The following is a 19,087-nucleotide window of genomic DNA, read 5'->3' on the forward strand; positions in this document are numbered from 1 at the left end:
ATCCCAGTTAAAAAATGGACCAAAGACCTGAATAGACATTTCTTAAAATGAGACATACAGAGGGTTAACAGGCGTATGAAAAACTTCATGACTTCATTATCACTAGTCATCAGAGAAATGCAAATTAAAACCACAATGAACTATCATTTCACACTTGTTAGAATGGCCATCATCAAAAGGATAAATTGGTGTTACTGAAGACGTGTAGAAACTAGAACCCTTATATACTGTTAGTAGGAATATAAATTAGTACAGCCATTTTAGAAACTAATGTATGGCGGTTCCTCAAAAAAACTAAAAATAGAACTGTCATGTGATCCAGTTCCTACATTAAACCTTTATACTGCATATCATGTTTGGTTGACTTACTTCAGTAAAAAGCAGAGATTGATTCTACCTCCGGTAAAAAGGGGATTTATTATAATGGTACACAGGCACTTGAATTTGACTCATAGGCAGCTTTAGGGACCAAGCTATCCTCGTCATCTTTTTGTCCCAGGTCATCTGTCTTTCTAATTACATGCTTTTTGTGTGTTTGCTATTTTCTCGTTATTGCCTACCTTTTTGTAACTTATATTTTCTTCTTTAAGTTCAATGTTAATATCATAGTGATCCTGACCAGGTGCAGTGGCTCACGCCTGCAATCCTAGCAATCTGGGAGGCTGAGGCAAGTGGATTGCTTGAGCTCAAGAGTTCGAGACCAGCCTGAGCAAGAGCAAGGCCTAGTCTGCACTAAAAAAATAAAATAACAAAACTAGCTGGGTATTGTGGCAGGGGCCTATAATCTCAGCTGCTTGGGAGGCTGAGGCAAAAGGATTGCCTGAACCTAAGAGTTTGAGGTTATTGTGAGCTATGAGACATTATAGCACTCTACCCACAGCAACAGACTGTGTCTCAAAAAACTAATAATAATGGTCCTTTCTGGCCTTTTTATAGGTCATGGGCTCTTAACCTTGGATCTATGGCTGCTTTACCTTAAACACACTAAAAGTGCATAGCTATACATATGTGATTTTTGAGGGAAAGGATCTATAGCTTTCAATAGTCTCAAAGAAGTCTGAGACTTTAAAAAAAGTTACTTAGGGTGGCACCTGTGGCTCAGTGAGTAGGGCACCAGCTCCATATGCTAAGGGTGGCGGGTTTGAACCCAGCCCCCACCAAACTGCAACAAAAAAATAACCAGGCGTTGTGGCGGGTGCCTGTAGTCCCAACTACTCAGGAGGCTGAGGCAAAAGAATAGCCTAAGCCCAAGAGCTGGAGGTTGCTGTGAGCTGTGACACCACAGCACTCTACCAAGGGTGACAAAATGAAACTCTGTCTCTAAAAAAAAAATAAAGTTACTTAATAAGTTTTCAATTTCTAGCCTGTGAATAAAAATAAAATCCTAAGCCCCCCAGCCAACTAAATGGACCCCGCTCTTGGTTAAGGGAACCCCCAAAAAAACTTAAAACTGAGTGAATTCCTGGCTATAATAGGATGGATGGTCAAACATGCCTAATTATACTTCCCCCTAATTAATTGCCAACACACTTTCTTCCCTAAGAATTAAACAACCAGCCTTTGAAGACTTGCCTCACTGCTTTCAATCAACCTCCTAATGCTGCTCCTCCCTTTTGAAATTTTGGCAAAATAACTGACCAGTATTCTTCTCTGATAAGAGGCCACCCACCATGGACTGGTTCTGACCAATCTGCAGAGAATGCACACAGGTTTTCATGTCCTCTGCTTCACTGTTTGACATCAGAGGGCCAAAAGCTCTCTCCCTGGATACTGTTAAGGTCACCATTTTCTGAACATGGATCCCATTTTTCATAAAATTCAATAGCATGTGTGGTATTTCTTCTTTCATAAATACGCATGATGTCAATAGCTTGTCAAATACCCATATTCAGCCATCCTGCTCAGCATAAATTCCTATTCCCTTTGTCCCTCCCTGGAAGTACATGCTCTTGGCTTCTGCCTAAGGCTGTTGCTTCCCAATTTACCAGTATGCACATGGCCACTCTGCCACCTGTAACTCTTTATGAGAAATAAAGCTGTTCTTTTTAAAGGTACGAATCTCATCATTTTCTTCAGTTTATAATTACTGCTAACTGGCATTGAATCTGTAAAGTCAAATACCTAAGAAAGAGATTCTGGCCCAGTTTATCTTTTTCTGCCAGGTTACAGATTATCTACTGCACTGTAGATTAGCTATCCTGGTGTCAGATGTAATTTCCTGATATAATCATCTCTGTATGATTAAGAAACTTGACTACTTACACAACAGAACTGATGAATTTCACTTAGCCATAGGAGCCTGCATATTAAATGGCATTACCAGTACACTTCCTTTTATTTGGCAGTAAAAAGGAATGAAATATTAGTACAGGCTGCAACATGGATAAGCCTTGAAAGCATACTAAATGGCAGAACATAGTCACAAAAGGCAATATATTGTGATTTCATTTACATGAAATGTCCAAAATAGGCAAATTTATAGAGACAGAAAGTAGTGGTTACCTAGAGCACAGAGAAGTAGGGAGAATGTAAAGTGCCTTATAACAAGTACTAGGATTTTTGGAGGATTGTCAAAAATACCCTAAAATGATGGTGGTAATGGTTGTACTACTCTGTAAATATGCTAACAATCCATTATATGTATTGTGTACTTTACATGGGTGAATTGTATGACATGTGAATTATATCTCATTAATGCTGTTAAGTAAAAATAATCCTAGCCTCAAGAAATTTATAGTCTGGAGGAGTATAAATTGCATAAATTGAAAATAGAAAGTGGGTGTAAGTACTTTTTAAAAAACGAGATTCTGGAATGTGTTGGTAACATTTTATATATTGGTTATGTGATTCACCTTTAATTCTCTGATAGAGATGAAGTCAGGTATGATTCCATACAGATGAGCTGGAGATCAGAGATTTTATGAGAGGGATAGAACTAGAATTAGACAAAGAAGTAATAACTATCTTTTGTATTAAAAAAATAGGAAGAGCATTCCAGCCCAACAGAAAATTGAGAGTTCAAAAGCGGAGACTTAAAATATTGTTAGAAATAAGTGACAGAGAATAAAGCAAGAAATTATGACATTATTCACTTTTGTATATTTAATGGTTACAGTAAATGACCTTGTACCTTAGATTTTGCATAATAACTTCAATTCATGTGTTCTTTTATTCTCCCACAAACCCTGGATATTGAAAAGCCCCTTATTGGACCTGAGGGGGATGCGTTTTTAAATGTTAATCAAAAAGAATTATATTTCCTTAATAGCACCTGTAAACCAGTAGACCAAAAAGGCCACTCAGTCACATGTGCATATATATATAAATTATAATGTGTACATATATATATATATATATATTTGAGCTATTTAAATTTAATTCTGCTTAAATTACAAAGTGAAATTTGGGCATTATAAAATACTACCCACTATCTCTTTTGGGAAAAAAGCACACAACTTCTTTTTTTTTTTTATTGTTGGGGATTTATTGAGGGTACAAGAAACCAGGTTAGACTGATTGCATTTGTTAGGTAAAGTCCCTCTAACAATCATGTCTTGGCCCCAAAAGGTGTAGCACACACCAAGACCCCACTCCCCTCCTTCCTTCCCGCTCTCTGCTCTTCCTTTCACCTCCCTCCTTCTTTTTCTCTCTGCTCTCCCCTTCCTCCACCCCCACTGTGTCATTAACTGTCATTAATTGTCCTCATATCAAAATTGAGTACCTAGGATTCATGCTTCTCAATTCTTGTGATGCTTTACTAAGAACAATGTGTTCCACTTCTATCCAACTCAATACAAAGGCTGTAAAGTCTCCATTTTTTTTAGTGGCTGAATAGTATTCCATGATGTACATATCACAGCTTGTTAATCCATTCTTGGGTTGGTGGGCATTTAGGCTGTTTCCACATCTTGGCGATTGTAAATTGAGCTGCAATAAAGCTAACTACACAACTTCTTTTGACCTTCCTATGTGCCTGACATTTTAATAACAGTGAATACTATTAACAAAATTAATAATACTATTAACAAAAAATGTATGCAGCTAACATGATAATTGACAAAAAATGTATCCAGTATAAAGAGATAATTATGTGACCTCTTTTGCTACATTGGGCTGCTTTTAGTGGAAGACATTAAAATATCCTGAGATTTCAGTATTATCAGTATCTAAACTGTATCTACCTGACTGCCTGGTGGTGAGAAGAAAGACTGCATGGTTATGAAGAGAAATATTTTACATAATGTGGTATGATATTATAGATATTTACTTAAATAAGAAACTTGTAAAACTTATTCTTTAACATTTATAAAAATAACAATTTACCAGAAATTTTTAACAGCTAGAATCTGTAGTTTAAAAACCACTTTTTAATTAATATATTTCAGTTCTGGAGGTGGTTTTTGGCAAACCTGGCTTCTGGTGGAGCTGCTGGAGCAACATCCTTATGTGTGGTGTATCCTCTAGATTTTGCCCGAACCCGATTAGGAGTCGATATTGGAAAAGGTATGGGATGTTTAGAAATACTTTTTCTCTTTGTGTTTTGAACTGTGAGTTATTAATTGTAGACTTATTCTGTAACAGTGTTACAAAAATCTAAAATTGTTTTCTTGGCCAAATGGTAGTCATAGAGCCCTAAAGTATTAACTTTTTTCTTTTTCCCTTAGAAGAGGGAAGGAAAAGGCCTATTGTAGCAAAAAAGTGGACACAAAGACTAGTTATACCTTAATTCCACTTTTTTTCTTAGCGTCCCCTTCCTAGATCCCTTCTTATACTCACTCCTGTCTCAGTTACGGCTCCTCTTTAGATTAAATGTACAAATCTCATCCTAGAGAATCCCTTTACCTCTAACCTGACTTAAACATCAAATCTGTCCTTTTTATTGGTACACCCTTATTTTGGTAGAGTATGTTCTTTGGTAGCTATGTTTTGTTTTGATATTTAAAGGCGGCACCTGTGGCTCAGTTGGTTAGGCGCCGGCCCCATATACCGAGGGTGGCGGGTTCAAACCCGGTCCCGGCTGAACTGCAACCAAAAAAAATAGCCAGGCATTGTGGCGGGCGCCTGTAGTCCCAGCTACTCGGGAGGCTGAGGCAAGACAATCGCTTAAGCCCAGGAGTTGGAGGTTGCTGTGAGCTGTGTGATGCCATGGCACTCTACTGAGGGCCATAAAGTGAGACTCTGTCTCAAAAAAAAAAAAAAAAAAAAAAAAAGAGGTCTCACTCTGTCACCCAGGTTGGAGTACAATGGCCTGATCATAGCTCTCCGCAACGTTGATTTCCTGGGCTGAAGGGATTCTCCTAGCTTTCTCAAGTAGCTAGGACTCTAAGCACCCACCACTACACCTGGCTAGTTCATTTTTATTTTTATTTTTGATAGAGACAGGGTCTTGCTATATTGCTCAGGCTGGTCTCAAACTCCTAGGCTCATGCAATCCTCCCACCTCAGCCTTTCAAAACTCTGGATTACAGGTATGATCTGCCTGTCCTCCACCTGGCTAGTAGCTATTTAAGAAAGAGTGGATAGGAGATATATTGAGATCTTGCATATCTAAAAAATTTTTTTACTCACTGACTTTATTTATATATGGCCACATATAAAATTCTAAATTTAAAGTTATTTCCCTTCACAATTATGAAAACATTACTATGCTGCACTTAAGAAACTGTTTTTTAAGTCTAGATCCTTTAGTCAGGTAACAGGGCTTTTTTTTTTCTTTTTAGTTACTTTCTATCCCTGATGATCTTATATTTTGCAATAACTATCTTTTTTTTTTTTTTTAATGAGACAGAGTCTCACTTTGTCACCCTAGGTAGAGTGCTATGGCCTTAGAGCTCACAACAACCTCAAAGTCTTGGGCTCAAGAGGTTCTCTTGCCTCAGCTTCCCTGGTATGCTGTTGTTATTGTTTGGCAGGCCCAGGCCAGGTTCAAACCCACCAGCCTGGGAGCATGTGGCTAGTGCCCTAACTACTGAGCTGTGGGCACCTCCTGCAACTATCTTCTGCAAGTCTTTCTTCAATTATTGTGGAAGTTACTCAATTTGCCCCATTAAATCTGGAGCCTTAGGGGCAGCACCTGTGGCTCAGTGGGTAGGGCGCCAGCCCTATATTCCGAGGATGGCAGGTTCGAGCCTGGCCCCAACCAAAATGCAACAAAAAATGGCTGGGCATTGTGGCGGGCGCCTGTAGTCCCAGCTGCTCTGGAGGCTGAGGCAAGAGAATCACCTAAGCCCAGGAGTTGAGCTGTGACGCCATGGCACTCTACCTATGGTGATAAAGTGAGACTCTGTCTCAAAAAAAAAAAAAAAATCTGAAGCCTTGGGTTCAATTCTTAGGATGGCAGCGAGAGTAAAAGTCATTTGGCTGCTGAAGGTAAGGTGGATTTTGACCATCCAGTTACTCCTCTCCTTTCAACCGAAGGAGTAGTACTTAGTTCCTTTGATTTCTGAGTCTTTCTGAGGTCCAGGGGCTTGCTTATAAACATCACAGCATCTCCACCATACAAAAATAGTTTTCAGCTTTCTCTGCTCTGCTTAGTGAGGTGCCACTCCTTCCTCTCTTTTCCATCTTGCAAAATTCTATGGATTTCATTCCCTATCATGTACTTTTCTTTGCCTTTATGGCTTTAAAAACTGTTCCTTTATTATGATTTTAATAGGGTTTCTTTAGGGACCAGAGATTCATTTGACGAATATTTATTGAGTACCTGCTGTGAATCAGGCCCCTCTGCAGTTACAGGGTGTGTATGGGTGAGTGTTCACATAGATGTGTATATAAATGCATACATACACATTCACACCACCACACTCCCCTGTATAAGAAATAGAGCTCATGCTTGATAAAGGTGAAGGGCCTTTAAAAAAAAAAGTAATAAATGGCTGAAATATAATATCACTTAAACGATAAATGCTAGGAAAAAATTAAAATACAGTGGTACCCCTTTTAGATAAATGATCAGAAAATGTCTTGGAAGAGATGGCATTTTGAGATAAAAATATGAGTCCTGTTAGCCAGTGTGGTGGTGGGTGCCTAAAGTCCCAGCTACTCGGGAGGCTGGAGAGGCTGAGGTAAGAGGATCACTTGAGCCCTAGAGTTTGAAGTTGCTGTGGGCTATGACACCAGGGCACTCTACCAAGGGTGTGAGAGTGTGACTCTATCTCGAAAAAAAAAAAAAAAAATATATATATATATATAGGCATAAATATATATAGAACATATATACATATATATGTAAGTTCCATTTATTAGCTTAACTGAAAATCCAAATATTCACTTTATTGCTAAGAAAGTAAAAATAACTCAATGTATCTTGTTTTAAATTCCATAGTTTCATTCTTTTATTCTTCTCAAAATTAGGAGAATTTGTTAATTTGGAAATTTTTATTAGGAATATACTAGTATAAAAATATTGTCAAGTGGTTGGTTCTAGGTCAAGGGAAAATAACAAAACCAGCAAACACTAGAAACTGACACCTCATCTGAAATGTCAACTGTTCTAAACTTACTCGTTTTTAGCTTTGTCTTTTTGCTTTTCCACATTTCTAGAGTTTTTTTACTTCTAAGTATTTTCTGAATCACAACTAGTAACTTATGGTAATTTTAATGAAATGTTTTATGTCAGATTGGTAGAATTAGATTGTTTTTTATAAGTGACTAATATTTTTAGTTAATTTCTTTTAAAATGTTACTTGAAATCCTGATTAGATGATGGGAGCATTTTGTACCTTCTTTATTGGGAAGATTTCTAGGTGGCAGTTCCAGATAGTTAAAATACGTAAATAATAAATTTGCTTTAGTTAAAATGTTATCTTGACATGTAATGTAGCTAACAGATTTTAAATGGTTTTGTTTTAGGTCCTGAAGAGCGAGAATTCAAGGGTTTAGGTGACTGTATTATGAAAATTGCAAAATCAGATGGAATTGTTGGTTTATACCAAGGTTTTGGTGTTTCAGTTCAGGGCATCATTGTATACCGAGCCTCTTATTTTGGAGCTTATGACACAGTTAAGGTAATTTGAGGGCTTTAACTTAGATATATTAAATGGTTTATTTCTTTTTATTGTTCTAATTAGTAGAATTTTAAGCAGATATTACCTTTAATTATAGAAATAAAAATAAATGGTGAAATAAGAAAGACATGAAATTCTGTTTATTCATGACTTTGCCATAACTAATTAAATTGTAACTGTAATATGGATCTGACTTTAGATATAAAACATGTATCAAACCATTATCCTTTTGTATTATATATCATGTTGAAAATGGAAAAGATGTTAATTAAATCAAATTTAGCTTATGAAAAAGAATCTTCTAACAGTTTTTCTGGTTTTACATTAACTCTATTATCACATTTTACATGAAAATAATCAATTTACTATCATTATTTTGGGGAGTAGGCAAGGCATAATTAATTAAATGCTACTATAGCTTGGTTATCTACTAGATACCGTTAGATTCTTCAATGTATTCTCCATGCTGTTCTCCAATTTGCCCTTTGTTTTGTTTTTTGTTTTGTTTTTCGAAGACAAGAGTCTTGTTCTGTCATCCAGCGTAGAGTGCAGTAGGTGATTATCACAGCTCACTGCATTCTCAAACTTCTGGGCTCAAGAAATTCTCCTGCCTTAGCTTCCCCTCTAGCTGGAACTACAGTCGTGTGCCACCACGCTTGGCTCATTTTTTCTATTTTTGTTAGAGATAGGGTCCCACTTGCTAAGGCTGATCTTGAACTTCTGATCTCAAGTGATCTTCCCATGTCCATGTCCTAGAATGCAAGAATTATAGGCATGAGCCACCACACCCAGCTTGCCTTTTTATCTTAAATTTTAATAGCATTTCTATAGGTAGGAAAAAGACAAATTGTAATAATGTCTACTATTTTTTGAACTACTACTTAGTTCTGAAAATCTTGTTAAGTACTTAACAGTGTTCTGGGATAGCTTTTAAAATTTTCATTTTTAAGATAAATAGCCTAAGAATGGTAGGTAAATAATATACTTGTTAAATGTCAAGCAAAACGTCTCGTGTTCTAAATCACATTAGCTGCTTCCAAAAGGAAGCAATGAAATTAGTATCAGTATTAAATAAGATTAAGACTTGAGAGAAATTTTTAAATTTATCTATATATTATCTCTGCTCTTCCTCATTAGAATAAGTGTAGTTGAATGTCATTATTATTGTGATTTACACAGATTACTTTTAGTTTTCAGTGTATTTTTTAGACAGATATGTTCATGGAAGTTACAGATCTCACATACATTTAATTAATCACAGAAAAATTTACATGTATTCTCCCTCTGCCTTTCTCTATTACCATCTGAACTAAGTTGTGAAATTTAGGAGCATATGTTCACTAGCTTGGAGGTTTAAAGCTGCTCATCAAGTGTCATCTGTTAATAATAGATGACATCTTTCACTTTTTTTCAGTTCTAGGGAAAAAACCATGGAAAAGATATTTTAGTCAGTGGCTCTTATCATCCCTAGTTTTAGGTACCATTAAAAACAAGTCCCTTTTAGTAGCAAATATACTTTATTACTTCAGCTATGCCTTTGAAGTATAGTCATGTGTTCCATTCCCCTTTTTTATTTATTTACTACTAAATCCAATTGTTTCATTGCACTTTAAGCATAATTGTGTCCTCTTTATGAATTTATAAAAAGGTAGATAGCCTGAGCTCAGGAGTTCAAGAACAGACTGAGCAAAGTGAGACCCTGTCTCTATTAAAAGTAGAAAAACTTGGCAGGCATAGTGGCGGGTGCCTGTAGTCCCAGCTACTCAGGAGGCTGAGACAAGAGGATCATTTGAGCCCAAGAATTTGAGCTATGACTTGAGGCACTAAACCCCAGAGTGACTGAGACGCTGTCTCAAAAAAAATTATCTTTCAATTAAGGATTTACTATATTGTGGCTATTTGGATGGTTATGCTATACATTTTTCTCTTCTAGGGCTTATTACCAAAACCAAAGGAAACCCCATTTCTTGTCTCCTTTTTCATTGCTCAAGTTGTGACTACATGCTCTGGAATACTTTCTTATCCGTTTGACACAGTTAGAAGACGTATGATGATGCAGGTATTTTATATTATCTGTAAGCTTAATTAAAGTTTTTAGTATCTCTAATAACCAAGTATAATTTATTCAAATTTTAGAGAAATTCTGGCCAAAAGGCATAGGTCTTTTGTTTTACTTAGGTAACATAAATACATGATGTATTCTGCCATATATTCTTTTCTATCCTAAAATTGTCACCAGCCAGCAGTGCTTCTTCATCATCTGCCATCAAAACAGAAATGCCTCTATATTGCCATATATTGCTTGGAGGGTAGAGTGTGGGGGATGGCAGAAAATGGATGAATATGTATATCTAAACTGATACACTACTAAGTATAATAAACCTAGTCACAAGCCATTGAAATTTGTCATCATTTGATGTGATATATTTTGATAAAAGTAAACAATTTTGAACTCCAAAGATGAGAACTTGTTTATAATGATAAATTTTGTAAATATAAGTCTCTAAACCAAAACTTGGATATATATTTTTTCCATTGCTATTAAACAATTAAGCATCCCGCATCTAAAAATCTGAAATCCAAAATGCTCCAGAATCTGGCTGGGTGCAGTGGCTCACACCTGGAATCCTAGCACTCTGGGAGGCTGAGTTGGGTGGATTGCTTGAGTTCAGGAGTTTGAGACCAGCCTGAGCAAAAGCAAGACTCCATTTCTACTAAAAATAGAAAAAGAATTAGCTAGGATGACAGAAGAAGACTCTGTCTCAAAACAACAACAATAATAACAACAATAAATGCTCCAGAATCTGAAATGTTTTGAGCACTGACATGCTCACACATTGGAGCATTTTGGACTTTTGGATGTGGGATTCTCAACTGTTAAGTATATAATCCAAATATTAAAAAATAAAAAAAAAACATTGAAACATTTCTGGTACCAGGCATTTCAGATAAGGAATACTCAACTTGAACTTACTACATTCCTTCTTTTGGCAAATATTTGATTGCTAAGTTCTGATGACACAAATAAAATAAGACAGAACTTGCACCCAAACTCATAATCTAGAATTGAAGACATATAGTTTAGTGGTTTAAATAGAAATGTACCTAGGTTTCAGGAATGCATGCAGGGGTCCTCAAACTTTTTAAACAGGGGGCCAGTTCACTGTCCCTCAGACTGTTGGAGGGCCAAACTGTAGTTTTAAAAAAAAAACAACTATGAACAAATTCCTATGCACACTGCACATATCTTATTTTGAAGTAAAAAAAAAATGGGAACAAATACAATCACACCACCTCATGTGGACTGCGGGCCACAGTTTGAGGACCCCTGGCATAGAGTAGTGGTGCCCAAATGATTAAATTGATCAAATGTGGCTTCTTGGACAGCTAAATCTCAGTGAATAGACTTTCTCCAGACAGTGAGAAAACATTCCAAGCATAAGGGAAAAAAGAGTACATAGAGATATGGCTAGAGAAGTAGTTCAGTATAGCCAGATCATAGGTTACATGAGGGCAAGTGAAAATAATAAGGCCAGAATATGAGAATAGTAATATAGTATTTACTATGTGCTTAGTGCCCTAAGCAACTCACTGAATGCTCAAAACGGTTCTATGAGGTGTATGTAGTTACTATCATCATCCTCATTTTTATTGTGTACAAAATAGTCCCTGAATAACCTGGTAGACTACCTGTAAAGGTAAGGCTAACCTATTACTTCACTCATGGACTACTCTTTTACATCTATGTTTGCTCTTTCTATAGCTAGCTGTAATTAAGAACATTGAGAAATTTATAAAAATGGAACATTAATTTGTTATCTAGATCATGGATTAGGTAGATGGTATTGTATCAATGTTTAATTCCCTGAATTTGATAACTGTACTTACTTTAGGTATATGAGAAAATATCCTTGTTCTTAGAAAATACACACTGAGGTGTTTAAGGATAAGGAGCATTACGTCTGTAACTTAATCTCATAAAACTACAGCAAAAAACCTCTGTGAAGATGGTTTTTTATATATGTATGTGTACTAATTTGTTTGTATTGTATAATAAGTACCACAAACTGGGTGGCTTCTAGTTCTGAAGGCTAGAACTCTGAGATTAAGGTGTCAGCAGCACTGGTTTCTTCTGAGGACCTCTCTTCTTCCTAGTAGATGGCTATCTTCTTCCTGTGTCTTCACATGCTTCTTCCTCTGTTTCTCCTCTAGTCATAGTGGATGGGGCCCACTCAAGTGATTTCACCTAACCTTAATTACCTTTAAAGACCCTATCTCCTAATGTAGCCTCATTCTGAATCATTGGCCATTAGAACTTCAATATGTGATTTTGGGGGGACACAATGCATGCATACCAGTACCGTTTAATTTTTGTATAGTAGAACCTCATAGTTAACCACTTCCCTGCGCTGACCACCTTCTTAAGTTGACCTAATTTTCATAGACTGGACATGCACCACATGCACCAGGCCTTGTTGCTTATGTTGGCCACCTCTGTGTGTTGACCAGTTTGTTACAGTCCCATGGGTGGTCAACTTATAGAAATTCTACCACATTTTCATTTTATATCCCACAGTTTTGTTAACCATATTACAACCACTAATCTGTATGTATGCAGCTTGAGGGTTTTTATTTGCAGGTATATAATCTGCAAATAAAAATCAGTTTTTTTCTCGGGGTGGAGACAAGATGGCTGACTGAAGCCAGCTTTCCACAGAGGCTCCCGTCCAGAAGGAGAGTTAAAGGACAGAAATTTAGCAAGTAACCTGGTAGATTAGAGCTGCACCAAGAGAGAAGGTTGAAGAACTCCTATCAACCCCGCTGAGGCGAGCTGGGACCCCAAGGATACAAAAAAAAGGTACAAAATCCATCACCAAGTGGACAGGAGTCCTGTCCCCCATAAGAACGCATTGGAGTGCCCCACAAACAAACGAGCAGAATTCAAAGGTCCTCCCACTACGCTCCATGGGAGAGACCCTCTAAAAACTGGACCTACCTCCCTTACTAGGGTGCCACAGCGTTCTCCTGCCAGGCATAAAACTGTATATAATTGTATATATTCTCTACCTGCAACTCTGAGCTTCTAGCACTCCCCTCCACTCTCCCTCTGAGGTCGGGAGGCCTGTCCCTCAGGAGTCCAGATTCTTGGGTGATTTCTCGAGGGGTGTGGACAGGGCCTAAACTGCAGCTGGTCAGTGCTGACTCTGCAGCACGGGAGTAAGGAGAGGACGGTCCACTGAGAGGGAACCACACTGGAGCGGCAGTGCCCCGAGGCACAGAGCAGCAGCTGTCTTTTAGCAAAAATAGGGCTCACTCCCAGATATTCTGAAGCCACAACCCCTGTCTCCCTGGGCAACCAGAGAAGGTCAGGCATCTACTCAGGTGGCAACCACCATGGAACAGATCTGGGACGGAAATGCAGGCCCCGTGAGTAAAGGGTTTGCCTGAGGCGGTACCAGCCTGGGTGGAGCACGGGGACTAGAAACGCACACGCAGAGCCGGGAAGTTCCCAGGATGGGGCTGACTCAGAGAACTGCTTTACTGAGCCTAAGACGCACCAAGCCCTCAGGGGATCGTCAGCCTATAGACAAAGGAAGACAGGAGGCTAGAACTGATAGGAAACCGAATACAAACCTGCAGGAGCAAAGACAGGGCCTGTGGCACAGGCTCTGGGAACTCAAAACAGCTTCTTTTCTGCAGAGGAATTTAGCAGGGACAGAAACAAATTCCAAAAAGTTGTGCTGTTCTGTTCTGTCAGTAACATCAATCAGGGGCAGGGCTGGAACTGGGTGAACACCCCCCAGCCTCCATCAAGTGCCTGACGTTGTCAGGCCTCACCTCCCCCTACTAGATAGAGGCAGAGCGCAGTGGCCTGGCTGAGCAGAAATAGATTTCCTTGTGATTCAGGCAGGTGTAAACCCCTGGAGTATCTGTTCACTATAGGCAACTGGGTCAAAGCCCTTCGGGACTATCAGTGACTGGGTGTGACAGAGGTACAAGGTGGGGAAGGAGGCATCAACCTTCCCAGACTGATCTATTCGCTGGGTGGGTCCTCCTGATTCCATGGAGCACTGGAGTAAGCCATATCAGAGTAGTCACCAGACCCCTGCGATCCAGTTGCCAGAGACCTTTTAAACTCTCCCACCTAGGACAAGTGCTGACTGAGACAATTGATTTCGACCTTTTCAACTGAGCCACACGCCCGAGGACTATTCAAGTGGTTCCCTGGGTGTGTGGTTGCAGGAAGGTTTGCTTTTCCTTTTCCAATTGTTGCCTGTGGGGGGCGGAGCGACTTAATTGATGGTATTTCTCCACAGCTGAGACTTCATCCCAGAGTAACTGTTTCACTAGGGTCGAACAGAGACCAGCTGAAAACAAGACAGAACCACTAAGCCCCCCCCACACCACACAGGTCCCCAGTTGCTCAGGCCATAGCACTGTCCAGGTCCTCCACAAAGCTCCTGGGGAAAAATCAAATGGTATAAAACAATCATGGGATGGAATCAGCGGAAAAACTCTGGTAACATGAATAACCAGAATAGATCAAACCCCCCAAGGAAAGATATGGCAGATATAATTGAAATTCCCATTCATAAACAGCTGGCCAAGATGTCAGAAATCGAATTCAGAATTTGGATTGCAAACAAGATGAATAAAATGGAGGAAAATTTGGAATTAGAAATTCGAGCAGCAAATCAAAAGTTGGAATTAGGAATTCGAGGAGAAATTCAAAAGTTGTCTCAAGAATTTAACGAATTTAAAGACAAAACCACCAAAGATTCTGACGCACTGAAGCAAGAATTTGCAGCCCTCAAAGATCTGAAAAATACAGTAGAATCTCTCAGTAACAGAGTGGAGCAAGCAGAAGAAAGGATTTCTGACATTGAAGACAAAGCCTTTGAACACTGCCAAACTCTCAAAGAAGAAGAGAAATGGAGAGCAAAGAAACAGATCATTCTCTCAGAGAGCTCTGGGATAATTCGAAGAAGGCTAATATCCACCTTATTGGAATCCCTGAAAGTGATGAAGTGACCTCGCAAGGTACAGAGGCCCTTCTCCATGAAATTATGAAAGAGAATTTTCCAGACATGCCAAGAGATTCTGAAATTTAGATAATAGACAGTTTCAGAACCCCAGCACAACTCAATCCCAATAACACATCCCCCAGGCATATCATAATTAACTTCACTAAAGTTAATATGAAGGAGAAAATTCTCAAAGCGGCCAGGCGAAAGAAATCCATTACCTACAAAGGGAAGAATATTAGAATGACTGCAGATCTCTCTGCTGAAATTTTCCAGCCAGAAAAGGGTGGTCGTCGACTTTTGATCTCCTAAGCAAAATAACTTTCAACCCCGAATCCCGTATCCAGCTAAATTGAGCTTCATTTATGATGGAGAAATTAAGTACTTTAATGACATTCATATGTTGAAGAAATTTGCCATAACCAAACCAGCTCTTCAGGATATTCTCAGACCTATCCTCCATAATGACCAACCCAATCCTCTACCACAAAAGTAAACTCACTCAAAAACTCTTGATCAAACTCCAACTTCCACAGTGGCGAAAGGATTAAAAATGTCCACTGGACTTTCGAAAAACTCGATACCCAAACTTTTACCAGACTTATCAATATTCTCCATTAATGTGAACGGCTTAAACTGTCCTCTAAAAAGGCACAGGTTAGCTGACTGGATACAAAAACTCAGGCCAGATATTTATTGCATACAAGAGTCACATCTTATCTTACAAGACAAATACAGACTCAGGGTAAAAGGATGGTCATCCATATTTCAGGCAAATGGTAATCAGAAAAAAGCAGGCATTGCAATTTTATTTGCAGATACAATAGGCTTTAAACCAACAGAAGTAAGGAAGGATAAGAATGGTCACTTCATATTTGTTAAGGGTAATAATATGATGAGATTTCAATTATTAGTATCCATGCACCCAACCAGAAGGAACTCAATTTATAAGAGAAACTCTAACAGACATGAGTAACTTGATTTCCTCCAGCTCCATAATAGGTGATTTCAACACTCCTTTGGCAGTGTTGGATTGATCCTCCAATAAGAAGCTGAGCAAAGAAATTTTAGATTTAACCCTAACCATCCAACATTTGGATTTAGCAGACATCTACAGAACATTTCATCCCAACAAAACTGAATACACATACTTGTCATCAGCCCACAGAACATACTCCATAATCGATCACATCTTAACTCACAAGTCTAACTTCAGTAAATTTAAAGGAATAGAAATTATTCCTTGCATCTTCTCGGACCACCATGGAATAAAAGTTGAACTCAGTAACAACAGGAATCTGCATACTCATACAAAAACATGGAAGTTAAATAACATTATGCTGAATGATAGCTGGGTCAGAGATAACATTAAGAAGTAAATTTCCAAATTTTTGGAACAAAATGACAACAAAGACATGAATTATCAGAACCTGTGGGATACCACAAAGGCAGCCTTAAAAGGGAAATTTATAGCAGTGCAAGCCTTCCTCAAGAGAACGGAAAGAGAGGACGTTAACAACTTAATGGGACATCTCAAGCAACTGGAAAATGAAGAACATTCCAACCTCAAACCCAGTAGAAGAAAAGAAATAACCAAAATTAGAGCAGAATTAAATGAAATTGAAAACAAAAGGATTATACAACAGATCAATAAATCAAAAAATTGGTTTTTTGAAAAGGTCAATAAAATAGATAAACCTTTGGCTAACCTAACCAGGAAAAAAAGAGTAAAATCTCTATTTTCATCAATCAGAAACAACAGACAAAATAACAGACTCCTCAGAAATTCAAAAAATCCTTAATGAATATTATAAGAAACTTTATTCTCAGAAATATGAAAATCTGAAGGAAATTGACCAATACGTGGAAGCACGTCACCTTCTAAGACTTTGCCAGAATCAAGTGGAAATTTAGAACAGGCCCATATCAAGTTCTGAAACAGCATCAACCATACGGGTTCTTCCTAAAAAGAAAAGCCTGGGACCTGATAGGTTCACGTCAGAATTCTACCAAACCTTTAAAGAGGAATTAGTACCTATATTACTCAACCTGTTCCAAAATGTAGAAAAAGAAGGAAGACTACCCAACACGTTCTATGAAGCAGACATCACCCTGATCCCCAAACCAGGAAAAGACCCAACAAGAAAAGAAAATTATAGACCAATATCACTAATGAACATAGATGCAAAAATATTCAACAAGAACCTAACAAACAGAATCCAGCAACACATCAAACAAATTATACATCATGACCAAGTCGGTTTTATCCCAGGGCCTCAAGGCTGGTTCAATATACATAAATCTATAAGTATAATTCAGCACATAAACAAATTAAAAACCAAAGACCATATGATTCTCTCAATTGATGCAGAAAAAGCTTTTGATAATATCCAGCATCCCTTCATGATCAGAACACTTAAGAAAATTGGTATAGGGTGGCGCCTGTGGCTCAAGGAGTAGGGTGCTGGTCCCATATGCCGGAGGTGGCGGGTTCAAACCCAGCCCCGGCCAAAAACCACAAAAAAAAAAAAGAAAATTGGTATAGAAGGGACATTTCTTAAACTGATAGAGGCCATCTACAGCAAACCCACAGTCAATATCATATTGTATGGAGTTAAATTGAAATCATTTCCACTCAGATCAGGAACTAGAGAAGGCTGCCCATTGTCTCCAGTGCTCTTTAACATTGTAATGGAAGTTTTAGCCATCGCAATTAGGGAAGATAAGGCAATAAGGGGTATCCATATAGGGTCAGAAGAGATCAAACTTTCTCTCTTCACATATGATATGGTATCTTGTATATCTGGAAAACACCAGGGATTTTACTACAAAACTCTTAGAAGTGATCAAGGCATACCGCAGCGTCTCAGGTTACAAAATCAACATTTCTAAATCGGTAGCCTTTATATATACCAACAATAGTCAAGCTGAAAAAACAGTTAAGGACTCTATGCTATTCACAGTAGTGCCAAAGAAGATGAAATACTTAGGAGTTTATCTAACAAAGGACATGAAAGATCTCTATAAAGAGAACTATGAAGCTCTAAGAAAAGAAATAGCTCGGGTGGAGCCTGTGGCTCAGTCGGTAGGGCGCCGGCCCCATATACCGAGGGTGGTGGGTTCAAACCCAGCCCCTGCCAAACTGCAACCAAAAAACAGCCGGGCGTTGTGACGGGCGCCTGTAGTCCCAGCTGCTTGGGAGGCTGAGGCAAGAGAATCGTTTGATCCCAGGAGTTGGAGGTTGCTGTGAGCTGTGTGAGGCCATGGCACTCTACCGAGGGCCATAAAGTGAGACTCTGTCTCTACAAAAAAAAAAAAAAAGAAAAGAAATAGCTAAAAATGTTAACAAATGGAAAAACATACCATGCTCATGGCTGGGAAGAATCAACATTGTTAAAATGTTCATACTACCCAAAGCAATATACAGTTTTAATGCAATCCCTATTAAAGCTCCACTGTCATACTTTAAAGATCTTGAAAAAATAATACTTCATTTTATATGGAATCAGAAAAAACCTCAAATAGCCAAGACATTACTCAGAAATAAAAACAAAGCAGGAGGAATCATGCTACCAGACCTCAGACTGTGCTATAAATCAATAGTGATCAAAACAGCATGGTACTGGCACAAAAACAGAGAAGTAGATGTCTGGAACAGAATAGAGAACCAAGAGATGAATCCACCTACTTACCATTATTTGATCTTTGACAAACCAATTAAAAACATTCAGTGGGGAAAAGATTCCCTATTTAAGAAATGGTGCTGGGTGAACTGGCTGGCAACCTGTAGAATTCTGAAACTGGACCCACACCTTTCACCATTAACTAAGGTAGACTCTCACTGGATTAAAGATTTAAACTTAAGACAAGAAACTATAAAAATACTAGAAGAGACTGCAGGAAAATCACTTGAAGAAATCAGTCTGGGCGAGTATTTTATGAGGAGGACCTCCCGGGCAATTGAAGCAGCTACAAAAAATACACTTCTGGGACCTGATGAAACTAAAAAGCTTCTGCACAGCCAAGAACACAGTAAGTAAAGCAAACAAACAGCCA

General features: G+C 38.4%; 1 protein-coding gene across 1 annotated transcript in view; it reads left to right on the plus strand.

Annotated features, from left to right (window-relative positions):
- The window catches only part of SLC25A31 (solute carrier family 25 member 31), a 49,334-nt gene that overhangs the window by 27,497 nt on the left and 2,750 nt on the right, over window positions 1-19,087 (plus strand). The window contains exons 3-5 of the mRNA XM_053597591.1: window positions 4,386-4,503; window positions 7,852-8,006; window positions 9,940-10,065. Coding sequence (XP_053453566.1) covers window positions 4,386-4,503; window positions 7,852-8,006; window positions 9,940-10,065 — 399 coding nt within the window. The remainder of the gene's footprint in view (window positions 1-4,385; window positions 4,504-7,851; window positions 8,007-9,939; window positions 10,066-19,087) is intronic.

This window comes from Nycticebus coucang, chromosome 1 (genome assembly GCF_027406575.1).
Source record: "Nycticebus coucang isolate mNycCou1 chromosome 1, mNycCou1.pri, whole genome shotgun sequence".
Lineage (NCBI taxonomy): Eukaryota > Metazoa > Chordata > Mammalia > Primates > Lorisidae > Nycticebus > Nycticebus coucang.